Source organism: Salvelinus fontinalis, chromosome 7, assembly GCF_029448725.1.
Source record: "Salvelinus fontinalis isolate EN_2023a chromosome 7, ASM2944872v1, whole genome shotgun sequence".
Classification (NCBI taxonomy): domain Eukaryota; kingdom Metazoa; phylum Chordata; class Actinopteri; order Salmoniformes; family Salmonidae; genus Salvelinus; species Salvelinus fontinalis.
Window position 1 is genome coordinate 49491390 of NC_074671.1, and position 18113 is coordinate 49509502.

At 43.0% G+C, this 18113-nt stretch overlaps 1 protein-coding gene and 1 non-coding gene across 14 annotated transcripts in view; one reads left to right on the forward strand and one right to left on the reverse strand.

Moving 5' to 3' along the window:
• The window catches only part of LOC129859589 (CLIP-associating protein 1-B-like), a 39325-nt gene extending 21749 nt beyond the window's left edge, over positions 1–17576 (reverse strand). For 6 of the 13 annotated variants that reach the window (XM_055929537.1, XM_055929534.1, XM_055929535.1 and 3 more), the window contains exons 1-13: positions 17250–17356; positions 15940–16503; positions 13510–13588; positions 13200–13303; positions 12998–13089; positions 12815–12890; positions 11528–11625; positions 11282–11352; positions 2779–2913; positions 1591–1676; positions 1348–1440; positions 999–1144; positions 256–391 (exon numbers count right to left, since the gene is read on the reverse strand). In XM_055929537.1, coding sequence (XP_055785512.1) covers positions 256–391; positions 999–1144; positions 1348–1440; positions 1591–1676; positions 2779–2913; positions 11282–11352; positions 11528–11625; positions 12815–12890; positions 12998–13089; positions 13200–13303; positions 13510–13588; positions 15940–16134 — 1311 coding nt within the window. In that variant the 5' untranslated portion in view covers positions 16135–16503; positions 17250–17356. The other 7 variants (XM_055929528.1, XM_055929529.1, XM_055929533.1 and 4 more) reach the window with 7 other exon arrangements.
• On the forward strand, positions 13939–14068 carry LOC129860252 (U4atac minor spliceosomal RNA). The gene has a single exon (XR_008760345.1). It is a non-coding gene; the product is annotated as a U4atac minor spliceosomal RNA (small nuclear RNA).
• Positions 17577–18113: the final 537 nt, after the last annotated feature.

The following is an 18113-nucleotide window of genomic DNA, read 5'->3' on the forward strand; positions in this document are numbered from 1 at the left end:
CGTGTGTTTTCTTTAATAAATCATGTCTTCAAACTCCGCTGCATTTTGGTTCAATCACTGCTCCTCCTCTTCGGACGAAGAGGAGGAGGAAAACCGTAACACTTATCCAACAAATATATGGGGATTGGAAATGATGCAGACAATTACATTGATGGAAGCTACAATCTATCTGCAATATAACAGCTGATCTACCCCCTAAAAAAGATATATATAATTATAAATCTACTTATTTCAAATGTAAATAACTTCACTCACTCTGATGATGAGTCGTATGACGGTGATCCCGGATGTGGCCATGACCTTGGCCGAGTTAGAGACCAGGGTTAGGAGAGTGGGCATGATGGACTCAGCACAATGATCAAACTTGTTCCCCAGGATGTAGGACAGGTGGCTGCGGGATAGAGGGACCATATGAACACGGAGACAAGTTATTATGAATACTATCTTATTATGTACTGATGGGGCTGTACAATAAAGTGTGGGGGGGGAAACATTCTTTGTCATTTCAGTTTGTATAACGTAATAACAGTATGGCTTCTGTCACGGCTCCTCCTCTGCAGTGCAGGGGGCGGTTCCTCCTGCAGGCAGAGGAGGGTCGTTAAGTGATTGGAGCCACCTGGGCTCAGGGTATAAAGCTGTCACTAATCTCTCTTGCTCTCTCTCTCTGCTCCTCCAGGTATGCTCATGATTTGTTCGTTCCTTTTTAGTTTTGCATAGTTTTCACTCAGTCATGTTCACACACACATATTCATGCACCCATGCACTTTACATACACCTTACATTATGATACATCCACACCTCATTCCTGTTTCTTAGTTTAAGTTAATAGTTTGTTTAATAATAAAGAACACTTTTGAATTGGCCTATACCTGTTGTTCGTGTCCTCTCATTTGTCACAGGCTATGAGCCGGCTTGTGACACTTCGGTAACGTTAAATAAAGCGCGTTCGATTTGAATTGAAACCGTGAGTAAGAGAATAGGACCAGAGGTCTCCTTACCCCAGAGTGATACAGGCCTCTCTGACCACCTGAGAGCGCAGGTCTTTAGAGGACATCTTGAAGGCTGCCTCCGTGAGACGCAGCTGCTGGGAGAAACCGTCAAAGTCCACCGCTCCCGCCAGGAGCAGAGAACGCATCTTCTTCAACTAGAGAAGAAGAAGACCATCGATCAACGTCACACTTCCAATCAAATGATAGACTTCGCCGCTTACTAGAAAAAGACACTTAATGGTCAGTGGCTACAATCCAAAATCCACACTCAGAATGCATGGCCAATACATTGCGTCAAGTGGTACGCCAGTGTGGATATTGGAAGGTAGCCAGTGTGATGAAGTCATCAGGAGGTTACCGCAGTGACTCTGTGCTCCCAGTCTCGTTTGTCGTCGGCCAGCACCTCTCTGATCTTGGTCATGGCATCCTCCATTTCCCTGTTAGAGCAAAGCTGAGAGGAGGAGAAGAAGAAGAACCACTTAAGAGGAAGCACATTCCTAATGGGTTTAATATACAACTTGTAACATAGGGCCTGTTTCACGTGCCCAAGCGAGGATAGCGCGGAATGAGTTTTGATTTTGTTATGAGAGCGAACACGTACTTGCATGGCGGGAACTTCCTCGAAGGCACGGATAAAGTCCTCCTCATCCACAGCCCCTGCAGCAGCCGCACTAGGACCATCTCTCCCTGATATAAGCAGAGGAGCACAAGGTCGAATTGATAACTTTACCAGCTATTCTAGTGGGCTATTATTCACACAAATATGAATCTTGGATTGGCTGCAGCCTGATGGGGTTCACGTGGGGCATATCTCGCTCAATTCTCATTATCCCATGTTTCTATCAATCTGTATTCCGTTTCTCTCTGTGTTCTGGTTCCATTACATCATCACATAATCCTCACCATCTGCACTGCCCCAAGGGTACAGATAGACATGAGACAGCTCCACAGTGACTGGGTTATAGAGACACTATCTCTGTTATAGGCACTAGACAGCTCCACAGTGACTGGGTTATAGAGACACTATCTCTGTTATAGGCACTAGACAGCTCCACAGTGACTGGGTTATAGAGACACTATCTCTGTTATAGACACTAGACAGCTCCACAGTGACTGGGTTATAGAGACACTATCTCTGTTATAGACACTAGACAGCTCCACAGTGACTGGGTTATAGAGACACTATCTCTGTTATAGACACTAGACAGCTCCACAGTGACTGGGTTATAGAGACACTATCTCTGTTATAGACACTAGACAGCTCCACAGTGACTGGGTTATAGAGACACTATCCCTGTTACAGACACTAGACAGCTCCACAGTGACTTATCTTCCATACAAATCCTGGACAGAGGTCATTGTTCAGGGCTCTGCGCTGACCTTTTTTACAAGGAGCACGTGCGCGCCTAAGATGAAAAATGTAGGAGCACAATGAAAAGTACTTGAGATATTAAAGCTAGATTTGTTCATTTTTCTAGGTGCACCGGTGCTCCTAAATTAAAATGCCATGTGAATATGTGAGTAAACTGCTGAGCCCTGTTATTAACCATTGCCAAATAAAGGCTTTTCTAGATAATCCGGTCATCATGATGTCTAAAAGGCATAAGAAATGCACGCACACAGACAGACGCACACAGAAACACACAAGGATTCTTGAGGAAGCAAATGAACGGAATACTGCGGTCGGAGAAAGAACAAATCACAATTTGACAGTGTTAAAAATACACATGGCTCGTCGTTCCATCACTAACACACTCTCTGCTGGTGCGAACGGGAAGGGGCGTCTCACCTGTCGATTTGGTGCTGGAAGCAGAGCTGGGCCTACGGAACGACCCCATGCTCACTGTCTTCTTCCCTGACGACGGGCCCTTAGAAGAGGAGGACCGCCCCCCGTCCACCGAATCATCATCTTCAAAGTTCTTATCTGGGAGGGAAGGCAAAATAGAGAATTCAAGTTATTTCCACTCTGGCACAATTTGAATGCTGACTGTACGAAACAAACAAAGAATGTTTATTATCAGCGCCATGTGCTCCATCCCACCCCCTCCTACAACAATAACGCATTTCAGCGGCAGCCTGCATGACCTTTTGGCATGACCTTTACACAAACACACACATTGGGGGGAGGGGTCATCAGAGTACATTCTGTAGACAATTGTCTAGGTCTGATTCTGGTAAGCGGTGGTTGCGCCCTCTTGCTGTGGAAGTGAAGTGACCACTAACCCCCCCCCCCCCCCCCCCCCCCCCACCAACGGTGGTGAACTGAACATGTCGGTCCCGGTCAGTCGGCCCGGAGGGAGCAGAGTTATCTGCCAGAGCAGCGATCGATGAAACACAACCCCGTGCATTATTCAGAGGTCCACACAACGCACACCAACGCATCCCGTCAGTTAAATGTCGTCTACCTCACATTGTTCCTCTCCCCATTGCAATATTAAAATGAGGTACACTATCCATATCACAACGAGGAGAACGTCTAATAAACCAGCCTCGTATAAAACCCCGCTCTGAGCATACCGCTGTCATCAATACCAGGTGTGATAAGGGTAGCTCATACAATCCAGACATTGTTACTGATAGCCTTCAGAATGTCTGAGCCATCAGACTTCATTGTGCGTACTCTGTACCCAGCTGTCCTCTCCTGTCTGTCACTCTTCAACTGTCTGTCCCCAATCTCTCAATCTTCATCTTAGTGACAGGTGACTCCCTCCCGCACTCTTGACCTGACCCACATTCCTCCACGGCGCTCATTAATATTAATACAATGGGTCTCTCCTCTATCTCCACCCCCCACCACGTGTCAAGAAGAAAGAGAAGCAGAGCTTACAGGCACAGATCTTCCTGCAGACGAGTTTCCTCAGCATGTCGACAGACAGTCCAGTCCAGACCCCCTCCTCATAGTCTCCCGTCTCCACAGGTTTCCCAGCTAGCTCCCTCGCTGCAGGCAGCTAGCAGTGACAGCTACACTCTCACCTCTCTGGTGCGTGAGCACCCGTGGCTCAGGTTTTGGCTGCCCTCCTGCTGCACAGTTCACACTCTCTCCCACTAACACACAAGCGCTTGCTGTGCTGTGATTCTAGGTGTCCCCCCCTACTGAGCAGTGAGCCAGCCCGTAGAGCAGTGATGACAGAGAAAGCAGATGGGCAGCTCCACCTCCCACGGGGAGGGGGAGAGGAGGCAAGGACACACCCTCTCTATCACCATGATATGACACCCAGCCTGGGAGTGGGAGGAGCCAGACAGAAACTGATGAGCCATGAATTCAATCTTAACAGGTCAGTGAGCCTAGCGCCATCACTGGAGAGTGATGAGAGAGACATGAGGGAATATCACACTCCATCTACAGATGGCTATTCTCTGTCCTTCAAGATCCTTTTCCTTAACAGATGTGCAATTTGTCAGCAGACAGCTGAGCAAAATGGAGGGAAATTCATGGCTGAAGGATGGGCTGAATGCAAATGCTAGAGTATAGTTTAGGTTCAGGATTTGCATTGTAAATAAAGACTGCGTTTTTTTCTGGATAAAAAAAAAGGGCCTTAGTTGGTGGGTGTGGCCATGGGAGTGGCCAATGGTTCGGTCACAGTCCAACAGCTTCAGAAGCTGTATAAAAGCAAATTGACATTTTTTTGCCATGGCTTATGCTATCTGAGTGACTCAAACGTTATAACAAAATCAATGGGGGCACATGCCATGACAAAAAAATACTCCTGAATGCATCTTTTTGAAAATTTTATATTTTCCTTGACTGTCTAACTTTTATTTTGGTGATTGTTAGTTTTTATTCCTTTAAGTTTACACTGAAAATGTTTTTAAATCCAAAGAAATACGCCCAATACTTTTCTATGCAGATAAACCCTGGACTCTGTGTGAGCAAGGGCAGTACAACTGGTCTGAATGCAAAACACCCTGTCTCGTTAAAGCTACGAAGAACATAGACAACAATTTTAGACACATAACCTATGATTCCAGGTCAATATGCATGAGTGCATCCTAAAAGAATACAACAAAATCAGCAATGAATCAAAAGCACATGAGACCTGCTGTATAATGCAGGAATGTCACGCAAACCAGACGTTCCCTAATTCCTCCACTAGATGGCAGTGCCCCCTGATAAACGCACCAGTTGTTGTCTGAGAAGAGAGCAACAAAAGCTTCAACCTGAAAGTGATACTGTGGAATTCAAATTACAGTACCTCTGAGGAAAAAGCTCCATTATTCTCCACAGTACCTGAGGACACCGACTAACAACACACAGCTAGCTCTTCCTCTTCACCATCCGATACCTTGAACACAAACCAGCCATTCTCTCACAGAGAAACTTTCTCACCGGGGAACGAGCTACTCAAGTACCGGACAACACAAGAGCAGCACAATTCAACAGCCCCATTCGTTTCAAACATGAACGCAATTTCTGCAAGAAAATCCATACATTTCAGTAGTCAGTTCTCACAATCATCGAGACAAATAGAAGTGAAACGAAGCCAGCATCAAAACAATCCATCCGGTGTGGCCTGAATGAATGAATGTTGAATAGGCCTACATGTGCACATAACCAATCCCATACATACGGGCACTCTCTTCACTCTGGTTAGATCTCCATTATTATGAAAGAAAAAGAATGTAAATTCAAATTTATTTTTATTTTTTTTTATTATAAATTTATAGTGGAAGAGGTGAACAAATTGTTGCTGGCCATTAATAACGAGAAACCACCTGGTATTGACAATTTAGATGGAAAACTACTGAGGATGATTGCGGGAATATGTTGCAGCTCCTATTTCTCATATCTTCAATCTGAGCTTGGAGAAACATTTTTTCCCTCAGACCCGGAGGGAAGCTAAAGTCATTCTTCTTCCCAAGAATGGTAAACCACTCTTTCCTGGTTCTAACAGCAAACCAATTTCATTATTGACCATAATCTGTTAGCGGTTAAAACGTATGTGTTATGGCTTTACACTCTCTGCTTTTGATCAAGGATATGGCAATCTAATAGAACACAGAGGGTTTTTTGAACGGAAGCCTCTCTAATCTAATACATGTAAACTGTGGAATTCCGCAAGGGAGCTGTCTTGGCCTGTTACTGTTTTCTATTTTTACTAATGATTTACCACTAGCCTTAAACAAGCTAGTGAAATCACTGCAACACTTAACAAAGAGTTGAAGTTAGTTTCAGAATGGGTGGCCAACAATAAACTAGTTCTGAATATATCTAAGAGCATAGTATTTCAGTACAAATCATTCCTTAAGCTCTAGATCAAGGGTCTCCACACCTTTTCTAACATGAGAGCCACTTGAAAAATATGAAACGTCACGAGCTACAAAAACGTTTTCCTCTCCCCTGCAACTCTTCCCCGTACCTTACTCTACAAGAGAAAGTAGCGGACTGTTTTCTGGCAATATACCTGGTAAAATAATGGTTAATAAACCACTCTAAAGGGGGGCTCTATAAAATGGGATTTTCATTTGTGTTCTTCCTGGTTTTAGAATTATTATTTTTTTCACTCTCAAAAATACAAGTGTTCATAGAGAAACAATGGAATTGGATGTTCTGAGTCAATGTCATTGGTTTAATCACATCAGAAGGCAAAAAAATTTAGGTCGGGAGGAAAACAAACAAATATTTCCCCTTTAATTGCACATCTAGCGAGTGACATGTGACGGTTCTGCACTGCTGCTTTTCATTTCATGTAAAAGTTTGAAAATAACAAATAATAGATACAAATGATATACTTCCTCGTGATATACTTCTGGCAGGTAAGCCTACTTTGCATATAACATTTCATTGAGATGGTTTTGGGGGAAACCATCTCTGTCAACCCACAAGACGGTCATCACACCAACTGGCTACACACGGAGTGACAGACAAATGCACCACACAGACAGATGGGCAATATTGCTGGACCTTAATTGGCCGATATTGTGTTAAGTTTCCATTTTTAAGCCAATAGCGGCTAACCAGGGGTGGGATAAATGTCAATGTTGCGTTGATTAGATAGTAGCTGGGAGCTTGCGCTGTCTGATACTTGCGAGATTTGTTAAATGACAGGTTGCAGTGGAACACATGAAAATTACATGTACTTTCAGAATTGCTTGGCAAGCTACTCATCGGTGGCCTGGAGATCATCCTGTCAGACCCCTGCTGTAGACCTAAGCTGGGTCTGGTTATGAAAAATGTGGCTATAGAACAAGTTGAGGAAATCTAACTTCTTGGTGTCACCTTAGACTGTAAACTGTCAGGACTAGGTTACAACAAATGATCAAACAAGTCCTACAGGCTCGATTCGATGGTAACTTGACTTCTGCCCGGTAATATGGGCAGGTGCTGCAAAGAAAGACATGATAAAGCTACAGCTGGCCCCAGAACAAAGCAACACGTCTTGTCCCGCAATGTTCCACGAGCGCTAATGTCAACAGCATGTTGACCGTTCCTGGCTCAAAGTAGAGAAGAACATTTTCTGCATCACTTAACGTTTTTGCAACTCCAAACTGTCTAACCAATCAACTAACACACAGCTGACAGACATTCATACTCCACAAGGCAAGCGACTAAAAGTATCTTCGTAGTCCCTAAAGCCCAAAACGAATTCAAGGCAATGCACCCTAATATATAGGAGCCATGAGACTGTAGCATGGAACTCCATGCCATCTCAAATCACTGAAGCACGCAGAAAAAGTCGCTTTTTTAAAACAAATAAAACAGCAGTCCACAGCACCTCTGACCTAAATAGCTGTAGCATCTCCCTCGCAAGCACTTTTGGTGTTTGGATTAAAGTTAAAGCTAGGATGTGCCCTTAGTGTCAAGATAAGAGTGCATGCTCAGAGAAAGCATTTGGAAGCAAGGCCTCGGTAGAGTAAGAATGTACTGCTCCAAACGACATGATAGTCTGGTCAGCTTACTGATGTTAGGCAGTGGAGCAAAGTTTTATGAAAGTGTATTATTATTTTGGGTGTGGCTGGTGGATGCTACTGGGTGTGAGTGTGGCGCCGAAATGAAAATGGACATGCAAAACAAGTTCATGAGAACAGGAGGAAACTCCATAAAAGAACCGGAGGAAACTCCCAAAATCAGGGGACTTTGTTAATTTGACGAATAAGTCCAAAGGCCACGCACTAAACCTTAGCTAAGCCTTTACGGGCGGTAGACGAACAGGGCAAATGTTTGGTTTAGTTCATTTCGATGCACTAGACAAGGCGAATGAGGTAGATGAAGCCCGTCTGATGGCAATGACAACTCTGTTCAATTTATTGAACAGAGTGAAGGGATGGAGCTCTTAAAAAGTCCACAAATGTAGCTAATTTCAAGGATTCAATTGACAATTTAGCTGGAGAACACTCCAACGCGGTTGCTGAGGCGAAGGATTCAATTGAAGACTTTAACGGGGAGGAAACGCCATCTGTAGCTCATTTAAGAGCTGAACGGCACAGTTGCTGAGGTAAAAACTGGGGTTGAAGCCTTAGCTGGAGGAATTGTAGCGTTTCCATTGCAATTGCATTCAGTAGAATCTATGAATCACGTTACTATTATGAATAGCATTGACTTCAAAATGGGAGAACCAAGGACAGGGGTGGTTCCTAATGTTGTGAGATTGTCGCTAGTGTTTGCAGAACAACTGGTTCTGAGAGATGAGGATCAGGACCTGCAATTGTAACAGTAAGAAACTGTAACAAAATTAATGAATGTAGTGTAGCCCTTATTATTGCATGCATTGCTAAGGCCTAACAATATGAAAGTGTATTCTTAATATAAATGTATGTACTTCATGTTTATTAATGTTATGTATTGTAATGTTTTAATGTATTTGAATTGATTTAGTTCTGTACCCGTCTATTAATGTTATGTAATATGTTGTTTCATGTAGTTCTGTAGTTCAGTGTAATTGTCTATTAATGTTATGTAATATGTCATGTTTTACGTTTTGTGTGGTCCCAAGGAAGAGTAGCTGCAGATTTGCCTGTAGCTAATTGGGGAGCCTAATAAAATACAAAAAATACAAAATACTATGAAAGCACTAGCTAGCTGTAACTCTACCCTACAGACAGAAGGCACCTCTGCCAGTCATTCAGTGCCCCCAATTCATAATTTGTGTGTCACAAGTGCACTGGGCGGAGGGCTATTCACAGAGCACAGTGGGCACCTTAATTGACTGGCTACTGGCAACAAGGAAGTGATGAGGAAGGAGACAGAAGTAACATTCAGTCCTCCTCTCTTTCTTCTGACCAAGACACGTGTCCAAGGGGGATGGATTATGAGCTAAATGAACCAGGCCTAATTTTCCTTGTATCTAACATCATCTTAGGATAATGTTTCAACAATGTCAAACACAGTAACATAAATAGCCCAAACCATTTCCTTTAGAAGAAATGAAAGAAAGAGAAACATCCTGTATGAAATCTCCTGCGGTTCTCACCAACATCGCTTCCTTTCATTTACCTACGGAGGCCACCGGTAAACACCATATGCATAGTCATAACATAACATAGGCTAATAATCCCAAGGCAAACACGACTACAGCTAATCTACCCACGCAGTAGCTATAAAAGGCCTTTGTAGAGAGAAAAGAGATCCATACCTTCTCCTGTGGTCATAGCAGGGCTGTTGATTCCACACACAAAACAGAGCTAAGTAACAGTGAGCAACAAGGACAAACACTGCCGTCTGTCTCTGCTCTATTGTGTCTACCTACCGTACTCCAGGCTACTCCTTCCCCTCCCCTTGAGCTAGGTCTTGTGACCGCACGGACGACAAAACGATACCACTCTCTTCTCCAAAATAAGAGCCTTCAGCAGAGTCCCTTGTGTTGCTACCTCTTCCTAGGCTCGGTCTCTCCCTGTCCCTTCGCCAGCCCAGATTCAAATCCAGTATTAATTAGTGCACGCCATAAAAAAAATAAATGAAAATGAGTGTTTCTCATTGGACAAATTCAGATGTAATACCTCCCCGTTTTCAATCGGGTTGGTACCAAATGAATAGGACACAGGATTCCTGGGCAGAGAGAGAGGTTCTTTCCACTTGCCTGGACAGTTGACATTCATGAGCTGTCAGCTGCACAGGAGAGGCAGCCCTTTGAAGTATCTGGTGTGGTAAAGAGGCAAGGCCAAGGCATTGCCTTTATGCCTGGTTAACCTTCGAGCCGCACAGGGGGGGGGGGGGGGGGGGGGGACTGTGTTGACAGCAAAGGGTTTTCCCCTTTCTTTGGCCCACTAGGTGACTAGAAAACGCCAATGAGATGTCGGTCGATGACGTCAATGAGGCATTACCATAAAAGAACCAGCATGATACCTTGCTTTGGCCAATTTGCTCAGGTTTGATATGAAGTCGTTCAGCCTGCTAAATGAAAGCAGAGATTACAGAAGCTCTAGTCTAATCTCTACAGGGTGAACTCTGGTGATGAAAGTGAAGCCTCGTGACGACAGCAATTAGACCCTTTATGTCCCAGACTTAACAGGCCTGAGGAGACGAAAATGATACGGCCGAAGCAACAAAGAGACACAGCTCCGATATCAGTCGGTCCTGCCACAATACTGCTGCTTCAGGGCAAGGCCCTACCCTGTGCGCAGAATACCAAGAACATGTCCAATAGAGAGCAGCTGAAAGGAGAATCTGACCCCCTGCCTGCAACACTGCATTTCTGCAGAGAGACGGCTCAATGCATACTAACTGTTCTCTTCTGAAAGAGCCTGCACACGGAACTGGTTTCTCTGTTGTTGGTTTTCTGTCCAGCTCTGAGTGATCTGAGCCCAGGTTCTGTATCCACAAAGCGTCTCAGAGTAGGAGTGCTGATCTAGGATCAGGTCCCCACCTGTACATACATCTCATCTTAATTTGACCAGTTTCTCACAGCAGGAAAATAATCCCGCAGCAACAGGAAATGTGAATGACTATGTGCATTATCATTAATAGACATGTTTGTAGGGGTTGATGACCAACTTTAGAAGCCTTTTTAAACCTCAAATACACGACAAGTTGCATTTCATGCTGGGCAGGACAGTTCTCTGCAACAGCAGTGATCAAATGAAGATAGCAGCTGTGTATAATTTGATGCACTGTGATCTAAAAGCCAAAACTGATCCTAGATCAGCAATCATACTCTGAGATGCTTTATTGATATGGGCCCAGATTGGATAGGAGATCCCCATCAACTCCATAAGCATAGTCATAATCCCGGTGCATTGCTTGCACTACACCAGACGTTTCAATATAACAAAGCTCAATGGAAAGGGATGAATGTTTCCATGTGTTGTTGGACAGAGAGAAAGTACAACAGTGGGAGCAAAGGAAGTACTGTGCTTACCTGAGACAGGGGACAGGATCATGTTCCCCGTTCTTTGAACTTCATCAAATTTACTGAAAATGACATTCAACCTGGAAAGACAAAAGACAGTATATTGTTTTAAAGGCATCCTCATACATTTATGACGAGGCGCAAGCCTAAAAGCAGACAGTCAGGCTCCCTAGTGATACCAGAGAACTGGGTCATGGGGATTGCACTCCCAACAGAAAGCCTTGGTATCAGAAACACAACAGAGGATGATGGTACCGTGACTGTGGTAGTCCCTTTTTCCCCAGGTCCATCCGCACCCTCTCCCCGACGTGTCTGTAGATTTCAACAAGACAGTTCATGGCCCCGTCTCGCACCTGTGTGTCAGGAAATAAAACAGGAGACATTTCACACGGCTTCACTCATCTGTCTGCCCACTAACAGCTTGACTCTGCGAACATAATCATTTGTCTGTATTGAACATAAAATGAGATGTAAAAAAGACAGAAATCCTCTCTTGTTGACTGTAATAGTCAATATAGTTGCGCATATGAAACGGACAATGATAAAAGATGGCTGGCACTATATCAGTACAGGAAGAGAGGTCGATGGACACAGCTTCCTGTTCCCGACAGGAAGTGGGAAATGCTGTTGAAGTGCGTGATGACCGGAGATAGAGCAAAGCCTTTTGAAAAAGTCTACAAAACAGGCTAATTGCAAGGAATAAACAGACAAGAGATATCAGGAGAATACTGAAGTCTGATAAGTTCACATGGAATCTGTAACACTGTTGGTCAACCACCAGAGAGTTCTAAAACACCAATAATGCTGTTGTCAAAGCTAAAATCCAGTTTAACACCACAATGTATACAAAACAAAAATATAAACGCAACATGTACAGTGTTGGTCCCATGTTTCATGAGCTGAAATAAAATATCGCAGAATTTTTCCAAATGCACAAAAAGCATATTTCTCTCAAATTGTGTGCACAAATTGATTTACATCCCTGTTACTAAAAAGACACGCTAAAATGTGCACTTTTATCACACAACACAATGCAACAGATGCTTCAAGTTTTTAGGGAGGTGTGCAATTGGCATGCTGACTGCAGGAATGTCCACCAGAGCTGTTGCCAGAGAATTAAAATGTTAATTTCTCTACCATCAGCCACCTCAAACATTATTTTAGAGAATTTGGCAGTACGTCCAACCGGCCTCACAACCGCAGACCACGTGTAACCACACCAGCCCAGGAACTCCATATCCGGCTTCTTCACCTGCGGGATCGTCTGAGGAGTATTTCTCTCAGTAATAAAGTCCTTTTGTGGGGAAAAACTCATTCTGATTGGCTGGGCCTGGCTCCCAAGTGGGTGAGCCTACTGCCTCCCAGGCTCACCCATGGCTGAACCCCTGCCCAGTCATGTGAAATCAATAGATGAGGGCCTAATTCGTTTATTTCAATTGACTGATTTCCTTATATGAACTGTAACTCAGTAAAATCCTTAAAATCGTTCTGTTTATATTTTTGTTCAGTGTAATTTAATAGTCTAAAATAATGTAACTATACCTGGCTTGTAGGGTCTCCTAAAAGATTACATATGTGGGGGACAATTTTGCTGAGGGTCAAGCCTTGAGCTCCATATCTGTAAGGAGAAGAATTTTTTTAATTTTTATAAAGCACACAAAGAATGTGTAAGACAAAACAGATGAAATAGTAAGTTTAAACCATTCCTGGCTATTATGAACTTACACATTTAACGTGGCGATAAGGCAAATGCAGACACTCTCCCTGGTCCTGTTGTTCTTGTGTTTGAATCCTCCTAACATTCGGTCCCATACATACTGCAAATAAATACAAATAAAAACATTTATTGTAGTCCGTTTTTTAGAGAATTAAATGTTTATTTTCTATACTAACGCGTAGGTGAGTCTACAGTGCGTGCTGACATGACCTGTGGGTTAGCAGCTTGGTCCATGATCTTTAGTAGAAGAGCTTGGTCCTGGTCTCTGACTTGGTCCTTTGAGTCGCCTAGTCGATCTATCAAACTCGGCAAAACTAACGGGAGGAAGAAGGCAAGGACAAAGACATGAATTATGTGACAACAACTCAAGGTGACAAGGACACAAGCATTTCGCTACACTTGCATTAACATCTGCTAACCATGTGTATGTGACCAATAAAATGTTATTTGATTTTGACTCAAGAAAACCATGAATCATAAAAATTTGTTGTAATGCATACAATTGCCAGGGATAGCTTACCAGTTCCAATCTGTGTCCTAAACCGTTCCTGTAATCTTGTTACTAAAGCTGAGAGTATGTCCATTCCCAACAAAGCCACCTAAGAATGAAGATCAAAATAAAAAATGTAAATACTAACATTTTTATCTAAATAACATGGGCTATTCAACAAAAGCATAAATGTTAGACATTTTGAGAAAGAATGCATAACATAAAAAAGAATCCTTTGAAATACAAGATCTGCTGCAAAGGATTGTGGGTAATGTGAAAGATCTTGCTTTTGTTCCCTTTATTAAATGTTTAAAAGCAAAGGAAGCCCTCAAACACAAATAATATATATTGTAACAACCTACTGATGCTGCTGTAGAACTACAGTAGAAAATAAAATATTAACCATGTCAGAAACCACTTTGAGATTTGATTAGGTCTTGGCTGGCACTTAGAAAGGTATCCTTCCTTGTCTTGGGGTGGTATGGGACACTCAATGAACGTGTAGTGAGAGTATCCCTGCTAACGCCATTATCAACACCTTCGCATCACCTGAGCTTCTTGCTTGGGCTATGGTGCAATTTTTGGAACCTCAGGGTTTTATATTTGTAGAAAGATAACCCTTTTGCAACAGTTTCCTGCTGTCTAATGTCCCCTAGTGGATAAGTTCACATTGCACAACATTATTGCCTGTTGTAAATAGCTGTATTTTAAACATTTTTTTAAAAAGGTGCTGAAAACTATTCAGAAGTGACAGAAGACAAAAACACACCATTTCAGAACAGGTTGTCCGTCAACAGCTGTGTAGAGCTGTGAGCCTGCTGCAGTGCCCCCTCCCTCTGAAAGTCCTGCAGTGTTTGACTAGGCCTGCCTTCCTTTCCTTCTTCATCAACAGCTTTCAACCTACTCCCATCTGATGCTGAAACAAAAACACAGCACTTCCGGCGCTGATAGTAAAAACTAACTGGTCTTTACTAGTAGGGCAATGACAGAAGTAAGCAAAAAGAGAAAAATCAACTAAACCCTGATCATTCTTCACGTAGGGGTTTAGCCCATTCATTGATTCTTAGCCATTCATATGTGGCATTCTCCTCCCCTCTACTTGTGGGGGCCAGCCCAGGTAGATAGACACCAGACAAATTGGGTCTCATCTGGGGTAGCCTAATGATAGTTTGTAAAATAAGCTCACCACTATCGCCGTGGGAGTCCATGTCCCCATTACTGTACTGTTCTCTCGAAGTAATCACTCTGATTGGATGGGACACCGTTTCTAGAGCAGCACAGGGTGCAGCGTTCTGATTCGCTACGAGAGAGGTAAGCTGTTTTCTATGCGTGTGAGTGCGCGTGTGTGGCAGCAGAGTTGTTGACATGGCTTCTCCCTTCATCACACACAGAGTTCAGAGGTCAGCTCCAGCCTGAAAGCACAGACAAATCAAAGCAGCGAACCCCTTGCTTGAGCTCAGTCGATAGATTGCTCAACATCAGAGCTTGACAAAAACAAGTTGGGTTACTGTTGATAGTGTCCCGCTCCGCCACCTCAATGTTTACATGGAAGAAGCAGTTCGAGACTCTGACCCCTGACAGTCTGGCTGGACATTTGTGGAGTTTGAATAGCTGGGCCGAACTGTCTGCTCTGCTGATAACATTAGGGTCCCATATTATACTATAGCCTTTCAGCAGTGCAGTGATTGTGTAGTTAGCTAGAGTTTACAGGACAAATGTCCCTAGGGGGATACCGTCTCTAGTGGATACAGATCAAACACAAAGGATTCCAGGTCACCAAACAGATTAACCGTCCCCTTGGTGAAGAATAAATTCCTTACCGCTCAGCCTTCATCTTGTGTTTGTGCCTGTGCTGAGGCTGAAGACCTAACAGTGAAAGAATGGGTGGGTGATGTAATGTTTTGGTTTGCTGGACATGTAGGCTAGCTAGGCTTAGGCTACATCTGATGTAACCCAATCACATCTTATCTAGGACTGACAAGGTGAGATCTACTCTGGTGGGATCTGGGGGTCAAGAAGACCTTCAAATTAGCAGAGTACTAGGATACACAGGGATCACAGACACCAAGTGGTTTAGAGTCCATCCACCTCATTCTGCACTGTTCTTTATGACAACCAGCTATTAAAAGCCCCATAGTACTGAGCGGCCATCAACGTTCATCAGGAACTAACCCACTGGTCAGCTCATCACTGACATGAAGTAGACCTAGACATGAAGTAGGCCTATAAAGCAATTCACCTAATATTGTGCACAACAAGCCTTTGTGTGAAGTTTGAAGCCACTGGGCCTGTAGGTTATATTCTCCCCCCTGGTGACATATCACACACCCTTGCTGAATTATGTCCCAGTGAATGACAGATTCTTTCCTACACTTGTGTTACACCAGTCACTTTCACCTTATGGTTATAGCGGCAAGTTTTTGGCTGCCTGTGACAGTGCCATCCCATGGTATCCCATACCTTGAAATTGCTGGAGTTGACCCAGTTGGTAGCGATACCATCCACCATTCTGTCCAGCATGGTCTGGTCCTGCTCCAGGTCCTGGGACTTGTCCTTGTCCAGGATGGAGTCTATGATGTCCTGGCCCACCTGTAGTCTCCTACCCAGGTCCTTCTGCATAACCTGCTCCATACAGTATTCCATATTCCACTCCATAGTGTCTCACCAAAGGTATAACACCACAATATCACGAGACAAGGAAAAATATATAGGCCTAGTCTGCTCACAGAGAAGATCTCAAGTGTAGTGTAGGCCTATATCCCAGATATATTACACACTTTCGTATATCCCAGAAAGTGTGTAATGTTAATCCCAAAAATATGCTGTGGAGATGAAATCACGGGGAAGTCAAGAATGCAGAGATAACAGAGTCCAGTCAGGAACTGTCCTGAGGTTTTAGGTCACTTGTGTTCCAGATCAAACTACAAATATGATTGGTTGTGGACAAGAGGACTGAGGATGAAGAAGAGGATTGCTGAAATGATTGTACTTCATTCTTCAGTAATTCTTTGCTTTCCTGTAGACCTAAAATCCAAAGGGATACATAATTATTATAACAAGTACTCCAAACAATAGACCTCATTGTAACACAAACTAAGCAACACAGTGTAATTACAGTCAGTGTAACAATGAGTAGCTAGTTAATAACAATAGTATTTAGATGGACTACTGAACTGAGAATTACACACTAACGTTACACAGCAATAAAGCCCCATTTTTATTGAAGCATTGATACAGAATTTACTTAGCTAACGTTAGTTACCGAGCTAGTTACTTCACATGTTGTGAAAGTTGCTAGCTAGTGTTATTGGTTTAGCCATGCTAGCTGGCTAGCTTAGTAAATGAGATAGCTAGCTAGGTAGCTTTTGTGCTAAACAAAATGGATAACTAGCTAGCTAACTTGAAATATTACGAATTATTTGCTATACAGACACATAACTATCTAGCTAGTTAAAACAGTAGTGTTAAATAGTTAGCTAGCTTACATTTGATTAAATGCAGCTAAAGTTATAAATCAACGCTGAATCAAGGAGCGCAAACTTAGCCAACGTTAGCCAGCTAGGTGAAGCTAACTAGCATGTCCTCACTGTCTCTGGCTCCTCCAGCTAGCCAGCTAGCTAGCTTCCGTTGGCTAACTGTCTCTAGGAGCTACCAGCAAACACTGAAATTATGCTAACAAATATCAGCGGTCAATTCATTTAGACTACAATTAAGCAATTCCTGTCACTAATATATCAAGGGATTATTAACTAGCTAGTTAGCCAACTAACAGTAATCTGCATCCAGCCGCTCGTCTCAGTTCAGATTCGTTCTGAAAAAATCAAGAGCCAGGACACTGGACTTCCAGCAGTAACGTTAGTATTATAGCTAGTAGCAGACGATGAACCCGCATCTACTGTATGCGTGGAGCCAAGTACAGTACTCACAGCAAACGGTATGTAGCTTGCTAGCTAGCTCGATCCAATGTGTGATGATATCATCTAGCTAGCAACAGTTAATAAAAAAAATGTTCTGTTAGCTACATTAGCTATGTGGTTACATTGTTTACAGTAATAATTTCCAATGAATGTCATACATTTGTAGCTTGTTTGCACGCCAACAGTGCCCTCTGCTGTCTATTACTGAAAGCTCACTCTCACGTTCAAATATTTTATTGCAAAACAGTAAAACTGACAATTAAGAGTTTGTACAGTGTGTTGTGTTGTATCTCAAATAGTTTCACAGTCTTATTTTATAATTAAACACTATGTGTAAATAACCCTATTTGAATTTTAAAACAGCACAGGTGTCAAACGCAGGCTATTATGGGATGACCTGATCTTAGAACTTGATCCTCCTTTTTAAAATAATGTGACTATGACCTGTTTGTCAGTAGAACCTCTAAATAATAAACTCAGCAAAAAAAAACGTCCTCTCACTGTCAACTGCGTTTATTTTCAGGAAACTTAACATGTGTAAATATTTGTATGAAGATAACAAGATTCAACAACTGAGACTTAAACTGAACAAGTTCCACAGACATGTGACAAACAGAAATTGAATAATGTCTCCCTTAACAAAGGGGGGTCAAAATCAAAAGTAACAGTCAGTATCTGATGTGGCCACCAGCTGCATTAAGTACTGCAGTGCATCTC